Here is a 15016-nt window from a genome sequence, read left to right as displayed (position 1 = left end):
TTTTTTCCTTGTTAGCTACTGTTTGGGGGTCACACCTAGCATTGGTCAGGGTTTGTTCTTCATTGTGCACTCAAGGATCAATTCTAGCAGGCTCAGGGGACCTTATAGGATCCCAAACAAAAATAAATAGATAAATAAAATGTAATTCAAGTTCATTTTTCTTAAGCCTATGAGCAAAATTTATTGTTCTAGGGTTCTCCAGGCATACCTGGATGCATATCTTCTACTGTTTTGGCTGATAGAGACTAATATAATGTATGCACATGGTACACATTTAACTTTACAGAAAGAGTCTACAGATAAACTATTTTCTTCTATTATCTCTTCTTTGTTACCATCCATCAGTTTTTTACACCATTTTACAAAGCAATTCATGATTATATTTCAGTCATACAGTATTCCAGCACTCAACCCTCCACCATATACATTTCCCAGCACCAGTGTCCCCAGGTTCCCTCCCATCACTCTCTATCCTTCATCCCTGCTTGTCTCTATAGCAGGTGTATCTCTCTCTCTCACTCTCTCTCTCTTTCTCTCCTGTTGGACATTGTGATTTGCAATATTTGATACTGAAAATTTTTCAAGAATGTTCCTAACCTACTTTTTTTTGGAAATTTTCCTTTTCTTTCATTTGTATTTAATAGATATAATCTGGCTAGTTAATATTTGAATTTCCAAGGTCAAAAATTTTTTAAATTTGTTGAAAAATTACACTTTGTTCCCCTTATTGCTATCAGTCACATTTACCACCAAAGGGCACTACCCTGCTTTTAAACCTCAGATTCTGTCCAGCATAATCATTCCTATTATTGTCACAGGTTTCCAAAACATTAAGATTTGCAATTGTTTTTGATCTATATTTTCAAATATTTTCTACCATCAACCTTTAACATTTTTTACTGCATGAAATTTCAGCAGAAAAAAAATTAAGCAGCGTGTTCAAGATTACATTTGTAAAATTGCACCTACTGTTATATGCCCACAGTGAAAAATGACAATAGTTTGATAAAGTTTATCCTTAAATTGGCTTAAGATATAGAAGAATATTCTAACATGTACGTAAATTCCATTATGGAAAACAAAGCCATGAGCCATGTACTCATGAATTAATAGTTTACTGTTATACTACATATTATTATTGTCTGAATAACAACTGTTTATGGTATAGCATCAATTTGCTTGAGCAGGCCCAGTAACGTCTCCATCCTGAGACTTGTTGTTACTGTGTTTGGCATATTGAATACGTCATATATATCAGTTATGTGGCACCTAATTCAATTATGTGGCATCTAATTCTCTTAAATATTATTAGTTTTGAAAAAAGAAAATGAATATTACGAGTTGACTGAATGCATCTATAAATTAAAGTATACAGATATCATACCATGAACATAGGTTTTCTATTTATTTGTCCTTATGTATTATAAGGGCTGGAGTGATAGCACAGCGATAAGGCATTTGCCTTACAAGCAGCGAACATGGCCGACCCAAGTTCGATTCCTCCGCCCCTCTCGGAGAGCCCGGCAAGCTACCGAGAGTATCTCGCCCGCACAGCAGAGCCTGGCAAGCTACCCGTGACGTATTCGATATGCCAAACACAGTAACAAGTCTCATGATGGAGACGTTACTGGGCCCGCTCAAGCAAATCGATGAACAACGGGAGGACTGTGACTGTGATGTATTATAATATGTCTTAACACCCATGCACAAAAATTAAACATGCATACACAAAGGTATCTATATTTCTGTTTGTTTTCTTTATTAGGAAAAAAGTCAATAATAGTCCTTTTTATTTAAGATTCAACATTATCTTTGTTTAGTGATTTATATAATTTATTTTCCCCTAGTCTTATATTCATGTCACCATCTTTTCTTGATCTTCCAAATTTCTGAATATTTCTCCATTTGTGTTCTGTATGGGCCAGAGCCATAGTGCAGTGGTAGGGCATTTGCCTTGCATGCAGCCGGCCTGGCCTAGCCGGCTTCGATTCCTCCGCCCCTCTCGGAGAGTGCTGTAAGCTACCCAGAGTATTTCGTCCACATCCCAAAGCCTGGCAAGCTACCTGTGACGTATTCAATATGCAAAACACAGTAACAAGTCTCATGATGGAGACATTGCTGGGTCCACTCAAGCAAATCAATGAACAGCAGGAGGACAGTGACAGTAACAGTGTTCTCTATACAACCACAACTTGAATGTTTTAGTGTCTCAATAGAAGGACCATAATAATATCATCACCATGAGAGTTTACAAATAGTGTAACATTCCAACCATAAAGAGAGCAAAGTATCTTTACTGCCAGTGTGGATTCTAATTTAGGACATATACACATTTTTATTCCAATGACTTCAAGCTAGTTATTTATTTATCAATATTTTCTGCACATTATTAACTTCATGAAATATGAGTTCAAGTCCATGAGTGGACTTGAGCCCAGAAAAATAATGTTTTCCACTGAATTGCACACAGACACACACACACACACACACACACACACACATACACACACACACACTTAAACACACTCAAATAAGCCTAAGTTTGCAAATAATAGTCTTTATAGTTTTTTTATATTTTATCAAATATACCAATATCAGTGGGGCTGGAGCGATAGCACAGCGGGTAGGGCATTTGCCTTGCATGTGGCTGACCGGGCCTTCTCAAGTTTGATTCCTTTGCCCCTCTTGGAGAGCCCGGAAAGCTTTTGGGAGTATCTCACCCAAATGGCAAAGCCGTGATTTATTTGATATGCCAAACACAGTAACAACTCTCACAATGTTAATGGACCTGCTCGAGCAAATTGATGAACAATGGGAGGACAGTGACAGTTACAGTGACCAATATCAGTGAGTAGCACTGTAGCACTGTCCTCCCGTTGTTTATTGATTTGCTCAAGCGAGCACCAAGTAACGGCTCCATTGTGAGACTTGTTGTTACTCTTTTTGCCATATCGAATATGCCATGGGGAACTTGCCAGGCTTACCAGTCTCTGCCCTGCAGGTGGAATAATCTAGGTGGCTTGCTGTGCTCTCTGAGAGGGATTGAGGAATCAAACCCAGGTTGGCAGCAAGCAAGACAAAAGACCTACCTGCTGTGCTATCACTTTAGCCCTAAAAGATAGGCAATAATAATAATAATAATAATAATAATAGAGAGGCAATAATAAAAGGAATTAGCGAGCCCATCTCTGATGTTATTTCATCTATTTCAGTGAACAGTACAACTAAAATTATTCAAAATAAAAATCGCATTTGTAAAAAAGACTATAATTTATACAGATGTGTTATTAACTTCACATACTCCAATGTTGTAAAACTAGTAAAGCATATAAACTTTTGGAAAATTTTGGCAAATGAGTATGCTGACTAATTAGATAGCTAAATAGTTTAGGAATAAAATAATTCACTATTGTAGGAGATATGTTAGGAAGAGAGGAAAAAGAAGACTAAAAGTGACAATAAAATTGTGGTGTACTGGATGAATACCTAGTGCAGAAGATGAAGAAATTTTGAACAAACATCAGTGTTAATGTAACCATGCTACTGAAACTGCAAAACAGAAAGATAAGTTAAAAAGCAAAATTATTTTGGATCTGTCTACTATGCTTTTAGTATGTAGAGCTTCACCATCTACTAAAATGTCATAGCACCCCACAAATAGAGCTTTCATTTGACCTTACCTCTAAAATATAAAGTAAATTGTATCATTTCCTTATATTTATCATCTCATAAAAATGATATAATTTCTAGCAGCTGCATTATCTTAGACTAGTGGTGATTCATTAATTTGTTTTCAGCTAGCTTTGATTTTCCTGTTTAGGCTTATTATCATGTTTGTTATTGTACAATGTGTGTTCATCCCCAGGAAAAAGTGACATGCTTTAGTTAATCTCCAATGTGAAGCTACATACATATAACAAGGTATGATGTTTAAAAAGTGGCAGTTTATTTATTTTAATGAAAGATAATAAGAAATAATAAAATTATCAAAATGGACTTGAAGTTTTAGCATATTGATGAGCACTGGATATTGATAATAATGATAAATTTACATATATACATGGCTTTTATATATGGAGAACTTATCATATAAGTAATCTTTTAAAATTACATATGAATAAATAAAACATACATCTAAGCATTATGATTTACTTGTCCAACATGTACAGAGATTTATTGCTTTCAATGTTATATATAAATATCACATTAAATAAAATGCTAAGCCATAAAATACTAGTAAATTAAAAATTGGGTTTATTTTCAGAGAATTTCATTATTAATACTATGATAGCAATCATGTCTAATAAGTAGTTAGGTGGTATAGTTATGTGTCATACGTTTGATTTTCTATTTATTTTGTGAACATTTAGTTTATTTTACTAAAAATTATTTTTTAAAAAAATTAGTTTCTTTTCTTCCTGCATAGTACTACAAAAATCATTATAAATAATCAATTTAATAAAAATGCTTTTGATTATTTTATAAAATATATTCATTAATTGTTTCTGAATTTTACTAGTATTATATTATAAATGCTTTTGAATATTTTATAAAATATATTCATTAATTGTTTCTGAATTTTACTGAATTATAGCAACTTAAGTTTCCAAAATTTATTTCTAGAGGATAGAAGAAATAGTACATCAGGTAGAATGCTATTCTTGCATGATTCTGACTTGAGTTTGAACACAGCCCACTCAAAATGTATATGGTTCCAGAACTCTGTCAGAGTAATCCCTGAGAACAAGTCAGGAGTGAAACACTGAGCATTAAAGAGTTTGAAATAACAGTCAAATGTATGTTAAAATTTTTAACATGGAAATAAATATCAAAATGCAGACAGAAAAATTGAAGACAGGGTAAACACCTGTTGAGACTTTACTGCAAATTACACCAAATCAATTCCTATGAATATAGCCCCTCTCTCATGAACTGAATTATTTACAGAATAACCTCCTCAAAGATATTATGACTTCTTTATTCCTCAGACTGTATATCAGGGGATTAAATAGAGGAGTGACAATAGTGTAGAAAAGAGAAAGCACTTTGTCAGTTCCTGCAGTGTCTTGGGTCTTGGGTCTTAAATAAGTAAGGATGGCTGAACCAAAGAACAACACTACAACAGTCAGATGAGATGAGCAGGTGGAGAAGGCTTTGGCCCTACCTGAGGATGATGGCAGCTTCATCACCGTGGAGATGATTTTTCCATAAGAGACAAGTATCAACACAAACGGAACTGCGACAAACAACGCAGCAACTATGAAGACAAGCATCTCATTTATAAATGTGTCCCCACAAGCCAGCTTAATGATTGGAGGGATATCACAGAAGAAGTGGTTGATGATGTTAGAAGCACAAAAGGACAGAGAGAAAATCTGAACTGTGTGTCCTATCATGACTGGAATTCCACTAACCCAGGAGCCTGTAACCAGCTGCACACAGAACTTGTGGTTCATGACAAGAGGGTAGTGCAGAGGATTACAAATGGCCACATAGCGGTCATAGGACATCACAGCTAGAAGGACACACTCCGTGCCTCCAAATATCAGAACAAAACACATTTGTGTAGCACAGGCAACTAAGGAAATGGTTCTCTTCTGGGTCCAAAGGTTGGAAAGCATTTTGGGGATAGTAACAGACACATAGCAGATTTCCAAGAATGAAAAGTTACCAAGGAAAAAATACATGGGAGTCTGGAGAGCAGGACTCACTTTTGTTATGAGAACTATAGTGCCATTACCGAACAGGATGCAGAGATAAATGACTAAGAACAAACTAAACAAAAACCACTGGAGCTGGGGAACATCAGCAAAGTCCAGGAGAACAAACTCCATCCATTTTGTGAGATTTTCTTTAGGTGGTATTTCTTTGGACTTCATCTGTAGAAAGAAAATAAAGTAGGGATGCTTTTCAATGATCCCCCTAAGCATTGTCTCTTTTTAACTTTATTTTGTTTTGACATTTTTTGCATTGGGGGTCATATCCGGCAATGCTCAGGAATTACTCCTGACTGAACTCAGGAATTATTCTGGCAGTGCTTCAGAGGACTATATGAAGGGCAGAGGATCAAGCCCAGGTGACCTGGTGTAAGGCAAGAACCCTACCTGCTGTACTTTTTCTCCAGCCCCATTTTCTAACGCTGAAGCAGAACATCTCATATGGATTTTAGGATAGATCCATTTTTTTAAATTTTGAAAGATGGTACTGCATTTGTATGTTCTTGTTCTCATTGTACATCCCCTAGATTATGAATTTCCTCATGCCCCTGAATCTTCTTTAAGGTCCTTCATTTACACTTGATGAGTATATTTGAGAATCCTACCATTCGCAGCACAGATATTGGAATAAGAAGCGGTCATTAAGACAATACATTTTTTAAATCAAAGAATTTACTATCCCTGTTGATGACTGTTATTTTTGAAATTCCATATCTCATTGCCATTTCCTCCATGACACTCGAATACAGCTAAATTATTCAAGTACAAAAGTTTTGTTTTTATCATACAAACGCTGTGCACTCTCCCCCACCACAAAAAAAAATTTCGCAAATCTTGCTGCAAAATTCCAGGCCTTTCTGTTTATGAAAGTCTAGATACCTCCATTTTTACAACTCTGACAGGTGAACCACTATGTGATTTAGCTAAATATAACAATGTTGATTTTCATAATATTGATTATATTGACTCATCAAAATGTATATAGTGGTTGAATTTAAAATATAGCCTTTAAATGGAATTGACGAATATTGTAATATTTGAATAAATATTTTACAATTGCCAATTCAATGCTTTATATTTTAATATTATAAAGGTTTAAATAAAATCATGTCATGAAACCATTGACATTTTTAGATTCTCTATTAATGTAACTTAACCCTTAACTTGTAGGATGCAAACTCCTAATAGTCTTGACCTTTAGTTATATATAATTAGATTTTTATAAGTTTTATCAGCTGCAAAGCATTAAATACAAGCTTCCCAATAATCTTTAGTAATTGGTATCACTTACAACGGTCATGAGTCTGACAACAACAAAAATATTTTAAATTGTCAGCTCATTATGTAATAAAATATGTTTAATTTTCTATTTTGATAAGACAAAGATTTTTAAAAGTACGAAAGTTACATGCACTGTGCTTTTGAAGGTAAACAACAAAAGAAATAAAGGTATTCTTTTTATTTTCTATACATGAGAAAATTCAATATTAGCAATACCTTTGATGATATTAAAATCACAGATTTGTGTCAAATTAAACTGTATAAAAAGATAATGAGTACTTAGCCTTTAGATTGCTATTAAGTATAAAGCTTACCTTTGGTGACTGATTTAAAGTACAAATAATAAAAAAGGGGAATAACTTTCTTTTGTTTAAAACTGAGACTAAGTACTATCAATTCTATATTCCATTATCATAACATATCCTGCTTTTTAAGTAATAAATGGTCTTAACCCTGGGGATTAAGACTAACCCCGCCTTTCCCAAATACTTTTTAATTCAGTTAATGATCCTTCTTGCCACTAAAGCAGTTTAATAGAGTGACTTAGAACTGATATTCAAGAACTTTTGTACATGGGGAAATAATAATATGGCTATTCAAAGTAATAATACAGGGCTATATCCGTTGTAAGTTAAATTATAAAAAAAAATCTGCAACATCTTTGAAAAATAGTTGGTCTGTCAGCCAAGAATGTAGTAACCTCTAGAATATTATAATGACTTGAAAGTTGTTTCTGGTATAAAAAAATTACAGCAAATTTTCAGTTCCTGCAGAATGAGTTGGGTCTTTAATAACTGGTAGGAGAGGATCCAAAGAATAAAACCACACTAAGAGATAAAGAAGTATAAATGTAGAAGATTGTATTGACCAGTGGTTAAAGGCAGCATTACAATGGGTCAAATAATTTTAGTCTAGAACTGTGTTTTGATAGAAATGAAGTAACTACAACAAATGTAAAAACTATGTAGAGGCACCTCTCATTAAGTGAAAAAATCCAAAGACTGCAATGATCAGTAGAGGAATGACACTCAGGAAGTGGTTTGCCTGATGATAGTACTGAGATCACATGCCTTACACATGGCTTACCTGGGTTAGATATGCGGCATTACATATGGTCTCCAAGCAGCAATACATGTAATTCCTGTGTATATAACCAGAAGTAACCCTTAAGCACCACCTCGTGTGGCCACAAAACAAACAAATAAAAATCTGTTAACTTTATTAAAACTACAAGAGGGCAAAATTAACATTTCATATACCTGCGTATCATCTAGGAATCCCAATAATCCAGAACTGAAGCCCCAATCTAATGGGCATGTTTTGGTTTATGAATTTAGGGCCAGGCAGGGAGCTACAAGTGGGTGCTTAGTGGTTATAGACCATCACAGTCAGAATTAAACCTTCAATATTTTCCAGAATATGGAAGAACATAATATCTCATTCCTACTCTGGACAAACTTGTAGGCTATCGAATATAGCCTGCCCACAGGGCAGAGTCTGGCAAACTCCCCGTGGCGCACCAAATATGCCAAATACCAGTAACAATGATGGGTCTCATTCTCCTAAAAAGCCTTGAATATAATCTCAGGGCTAGGATGAAAGAGACGTTACTGGGGCCTGCTCGAGGCAATCGACGATTAACAGGATGATGAATGAATGAATGAATGAAATGGAAGAACATATTGGTGAAATAATTCAACATGGGCACGCTTTTTTCCTGATTCCACAGGTTCTTCATAATTGTCAGCATAGTCACTGATTTCTGAAGAAGAAAAGTTTGTCAAGAAAAAATAAAAAGTAGCATTTTTTTCTTTAGGTCAGTATAAAACCTGGTTAGGATGGTTATGAGGCGATTTCCAATGAAAATAATCATTTAAATGATGTGAAAATGCAAATAATGCCTTTGGAGATTTGGAACATCAGAAAATCGCAGTAGAACAATTATACTGACATATAAACATCTTTTCCCTGCCTTTTCTCTTCATATTTTATCTATAGGAATGAGTGACAATACTACAAGACATTATTACATACTGCTTGATTTTTTTTATTTACACAAACAAGAATGTTGTGCACTATACTTTTAAAATTGCTTATGCCAAACTAAATTTTTAAAAATATTGTGTAATGTATTTTAAATTATTGTTCAATGAAATTAGCATGAATAAATCCCTTTAATCTTTGTGTGCTCTTCTGTTTGGAAGTTCAAATAAATGAATGTTATTTTGCTATGCATATGAAAACTCAGAAGATGAATATATGTAACTATATTTCCTTTAAACAATTCATATATTAGTTTATTGTTTACCTCTTAATTATATTTTCTATCTGATATAGATTTACTGCAAAACCAGTCATATTATAATACACCTATAATAATTTTAGTGCTGGAGATTATTAATTTACATGTATATATCTTTTTAAATGAGTCAAGTTATAATATTTTTAATCTCTTTTCATTAATATTAAGCATATATGAATTGTGTAAGAATTGTAAACCACAAATATGTAATATATGATATTAAAGTATGAATCTGCTTATATTAATTTTAGCCTCATAAAATAAAAATAGTATTGAACATTTTCAGTGTAAATATGATTACTAACATAAAAAAAAAGAAATTGTGCTTTCATAAAACCTAGCAATAACACTTCTGGGAATATACGCTGTGTTCCAAGAACATGCAAAAAAATGCCATCTTCACTTCTGTCATCATTGTAACACTATTTACAATAGCCAGAATCTGGAAACAACCTAACTACCTGAGAACATACAACTGGATAAAGAAACCATTGTACATCAGTCCAATAGAATATTATGCAGCCACCAAGAAAAATAAAATCATTAAATTTGCTTATAAATGGGTAGCAGAATGAGTATTGTGCTAAGTGAAATGAGTCAGAAGGAAATTAACAGATATAGAATGATTGCACTCATTTGTGATATTAAAAACAAAATTATCTGACTGTTACTGAAGGATAGTAGAAACAAGGGGCCAGGAGGACTAGCCCATGGTTGGAAGCTTGTCACAAGTGGTGGGGGAGAGAGCAGTTAGGATAGAGAAAGGAGCACTATGACAATTATAGTTGGACATAATCACTCTGAACAAGAACTGAGTGCTTAAAGAAGGTAAGGCAATATACATCATTTTAGGATGACATTGGTTTGTCCTTTTTGACTTGCCACAGGAAGCTTAGGTTTATTGGGTTACTCCCATCACGGTGCTCCCATTCCTCTGTGTTTATTTGTAATCTCTTTGTGCTCTGCTTTCCCAACAGGTCAGTTACCTTTATCGCCTAATCAGACTCTGTTAATTTGTAAATATTTCTTTTCTCTTCTCCTTAAGTCCTTTGCATGGTTAATTCAGAGCAAAGTTCTTTTTGTATTGACACAGGAAGACAGTTAATGCTATGCTTTTGTAGCTTGGGAGTATATTGACTCCAATAGATATTCACTCCTGGGCATCTGTTCTCTCAACTTAAGCCTCAGTTGCTCTTACTTCCTAGCACCTGAGAAGCAGGGTCCCGATTAGGGACTGGATGCACGCAGGGCAAGATATGAACTACCCTGGTATCGAAATAGACCAGCCAAAATGTCATAATACTTACTATCTGTTAAGAGAATGGTCATAGACAAATGCTGTCATGATCCAAAAAATAACATCTAGATAAGGACCCTGCTAGGGTTAGGGAAGATTTACCTGTCCTGAGCACTTTAGTCTGAGATCTACAGCAAGATGTCCCAAGAGAGCCACCCTACAAGTTTATTGTATCTCTTACTGTGTCCATACAAAATAACTAACGTTAAGAACTAGAATTAAGATGATAATTAAGATGTTAATTAACTTATTGGACTAAGGAGAGAAGAATTAACCCTAGGTGGTATTTATGCCCTTGATCCTGATCTGCGATCAGGAAGGGCTTTGCTATGTTGATTCTGCTACCCCCAATTAGAGTGAGTTGGTGAGAGATGAGAGAGAAACCAGGCGGCGAGTTTGAGCATCGAGAGACAAGCATGGAGGACAGGAGGAGACAGTAATGAGGGGTAGTGTGAGGCTGGAACAGGCGCATGGGGAGAATGGAATAAACGGTAAATGATCACCAACCAGTTTGGCCCTCATTTTCTCCTTTGTCTGCCCATGGCATTGGCCATCCTGCATGGGGAATCGGCATGAGACCTCTGAACGCAGTCGGTGACAGAGAGCCAAGGGCTTCCCTAGCTGCTTGGTGATTACACATGTGATAACCTTTCAGACCTATATTGCAAATCATAATGCCCAATAGGAGAGAGAGAGAGAGAGAGAGAGAGAGAGAGGAAAAGTGCCTGCCATAGAGCTAGCCAGAGGAGTTTATTGGTGGAGGAAGGAAACTGGGGATATTGGTGGTGTGAAATGCACACTGATGAAGGAACCAGTGTTGGAACATTGTATTACTGAAAACCAGTCATGAACAACTTTAATGAGTTAACTAAACTCAATTCAAGTAACATGTATAGGATTCTCCACAAGCAGGAAACCAAGTACACATTCTTTTCCAGGGAACATAGAAAGTTTTTCAGCAGAGACCATACCTTGGGGAATAATAACATGTACCTATAAAGTCACGAAATTATAAATCACGTTAAGTATTTTTCAATCAATATTTCCATAAAGTTAGAAATATAAAAAACAAAATTTGAAAACAGATCTACAAATCCGAAACTGAACAATATACTGCTGAACAATCATTTAATAAAAGAGGAATCAAAGAAAAATAAAAATTTCTCAAAATAAATAGGAAAAAAGCACAGGTTATCAGAATCAAGGGTACACAGCAAAAGCACTACTAATAGGAAATTAATTTCAAGTAAGCTTACAAAAGGAAACAGGAGGAGCTTAGAGCATCAAGTGGAGGAAGTAGAGACTCTTCAAAAAATTAGCTGGGAAAACTGGTTAACCAAATGAAAAAAATTAAACTAGACCTCTATCTCACGACACACACAAGAATTATTTCACATGAATTTAAAATTTCTATATTCAACTCAGATTCATATAATACATTCAGGAAAAAGAGAGAGAATCCCTCATGATATCAACTTTAGAAGTCTCTTCAATAAATTGACTACGTTGGCAAAGAAAATAGAAACAAAATATGCAAATGAGACCATATCAAATTTTTTAAAAAAAGAAAAAAATGACCTGGCAATAAAATGTGTGTCTGACAACGAGTTACTATCAAGGATGTATAAAACAATCACAAATTCACCAACAGAATCTCAGTCACCCATTAAAAAATAGGAGAAGGATAAACAACTCCTACAAACATGCAGATCAGGAATATGCATATAAAGAGGTGATCTTTATTAGGATAGGGTATAAGATTGTGTTTTGAAACACAGAATTAAAATTTAAGTAATAAACTTTTAAAAATAATAAATTTTTAAAGTGTGTGAAGCAAAAAAATAACTTTTAACACAGTATGTGAAATGTAAGTTGATTCAATAATATTTAAACCTGTATAAATTATCCTCCAAAATTATAAATACTATTTAATCTACCAATATTATTTATATACTATTTATTCTACCAATCTCACAACTTTTAATATTAATCTAAAGAATATCACAACTTTGATTCTGATATATATATGTACCTCCAGTGAATTTTTTTTTTTTTGCTTTTTTGGGTCACACCTGGTTAGGCACTGGGCTCATTCCTGGCTCTGCACTCAGGAATTACACCTGGCGGTGCTCAGGGGGCCATATGGGATGCTGGGAATCGAACCCAGGTTGGCAGCGTGCAAGGCAAATGCCTTACCCACTGTGCTATTGCTCCAGTCCCTCCAGTGAATTTTTAGCACTTCACAATGAACAAGCACTGGGAAGTTTCATTCCCATTTCTTTTTTTCTTCCAAGTATTGTTTATATTATATAGTTCTCTTCCTAAACCCTTTCTCAGTCTGTAATGTGCTGAATAAATTATCTTGAATCAGGGGAAAATCTATCCTTTGTGAATTGCCTGCGTCCTGCGTGTGTCTAGGAGGACGTAGTAAAGCATCATAAGTTTGTGCTGGATTCTACTTTCTGTATTTCAATAAATCTTGTATTCTCAACTGAAAATTTGAAAATAAATAAAATAAATCAGAAAAGCAATTGATAATAAAAATAAATAAAAAGCCACATTGAATAAGGAGGTTACTTTTCTCTGGCTTCTCCTGGTTGCCTCTGAAGCTCCACATTTTACGTTGAGATCCACACCACAAGGAAAATGTGAGAATTCATGAATTCCCTGTTAGATTTTCTCATTCTCCTCATTCCCATTTCTGAAGTCCCTGTGTAGTTCCTGGATGGTTTGATTCAAACTTATAGAGACAATGTTAGAATTGTACCTCAACCTTCCATCTGAATTTGTATGTACGTTTGCTGCTATTTTTGACAAAATCCTGGAAATGACACTTTCTGAGATCTGTATGAAGGACTCTGACCCTCGTTCAAAGAGGAGTGTTGCAAATTTCTCTTTGTTTTTGGTGTTGTTTTCTCTACTTGGTAGATCTGATACACCTTGGGGATCGGGTGGAAATGCAAACACACAGAGGCACAGGGGTGGATGGAGTGATGGTATAGTAGGGAGGGAGTTTACTTTGTACTGGGCCTCCCACATGGTTCCCCAAGCACCGCCAGGAGTCATTTATGAGCACAGAGCCAGGAGTTACTTCTGAGCATCAGAGGTGTAAAAAGGTAAAGGTAAAGGCCCTCCCGTTGATCGTCGATTTGCTCGAGCGGGCCCAGTAACGTCTCCATTGGAGACTTTGTTGTTACTGTGTCTGGCATATCCAATACTCTCGGTAGCTTGCCGGGCTCTCCGAGAGGGGCGGAGGAATCGAACTCGGGTCGGCCATGTTGGCCGCTTTGTAAGGCGAACGCCCTACCGCTCTGCTATCGCTCCAGCCCATCAGAGGTGTAATATATATATATATTCATATATATATATTCATATATATATATATATATATATTTATGGGAACACACAGGCTCAAACATTTTTCTTCTTGAGATTGATTTTCATCTCTTAAATACTTATTTGTGTCTTTTTGTCACCTTTAAGAATTTTTTGAAAAACATTGTTGTTCCCAGTTGTGCCTATTTTGATCATTTTTGTTCTTCCTTCCTTCCTTCCTCCATTCCTTCCTCCATTCCTTCCTCCCTCCCTCCCTCCCTCCCTTCTTTCCTTCCTTCCTTCCTTCCCTCCCTCCCTTCCTCCCTCCCTCCCTCCCTCCCTCCTTCCTTCCTTCCTTCCTTCCTACCTTCCTTCCTTCCTTCCTTCCTTCCTTCCTTCCCTCCTTCCTTCCTTCCTTCCTTCCTTCCTTCCTTCCTTCCTTCCTTCCCTCCTTCCTTCCTTCCTTCTTTACTTCCTTCCTTCCTTCCTTCCTTCCTTCCTTCCTTCCTTCTTCCTCTTTCTCAGAATAGATTTACCCTGATTTAAATCTTTCTTTCTTTCTTTCTTTCTTTCTTTCTTTCTTTCTTTCTTTCTTTCTTTCTTTTCTTCCTTCTTTCTTTCTGTCTTTCTTTATTTCTTTCTTTCTTTCTCTCCTTTTTATTTCCTTTCTAATGTTCTCTAACTTCTAAATTTTACAGGAGTGAATGAATTAGAAATACTAATTTATCTACCAATATATTTAATAACCACTTTAAAAACATTAAATGTTAAATGGTTAATGGTATGTCTGATATAAAATCAAAAATAATATCAAAGATATAAAAGTTAACAGATGAGCTTATTATTTACTTTTTCCACAGATTATGAAATGCATATTACTATTTCATTGAGAAGCAAAGAGGTACTTGAAGCATAGCACATTAAGGATGAATTGAGCTTTGTAGACAATTTAGATCACAATAAATTATAAAGTAATTTAAAATATTAAAACGTACATCACAGGATGAAGTCATTAACTTCCACAGGAGGAAGTGTTCTGAATCCTCTTGTTTTGTATGCTCTGCTTTGTGTTGCTTTTCTGATAACTAAGTGGGGAATAGGATA

At 35.2% G+C, this 15016-nt stretch overlaps 1 protein-coding gene across 1 annotated transcript; it reads right to left on the bottom strand.

The window, feature by feature from the left end:
- Nucleotides 1–4937: 4937 nt before the first annotated feature.
- On the bottom strand, nt 4938–5888 carry LOC130044902 (olfactory receptor 10AG1-like). The gene has a single exon (XM_056137573.1). The coding sequence runs from the start codon at nt 5877–5879 to the stop codon at nt 4938–4940; it is 942 nt and encodes a 313-aa protein (XP_055993548.1). The 5' UTR covers nt 5880–5888.
- Nucleotides 5889–15016: the final 9128 nt, after the last annotated feature.

Source organism: Sorex fumeus, unplaced genomic scaffold (assembly GCF_029834395.1).
Source record: "Sorex fumeus unplaced genomic scaffold, SorFum_2.1 ptg000007l, whole genome shotgun sequence".
Lineage (NCBI taxonomy): Eukaryota > Metazoa > Chordata > Mammalia > Eulipotyphla > Soricidae > Sorex > Sorex fumeus.
Note: the sequence above shows the minus strand (reverse complement) of the source record. Positions and strands in the feature narration are given on the sequence as shown.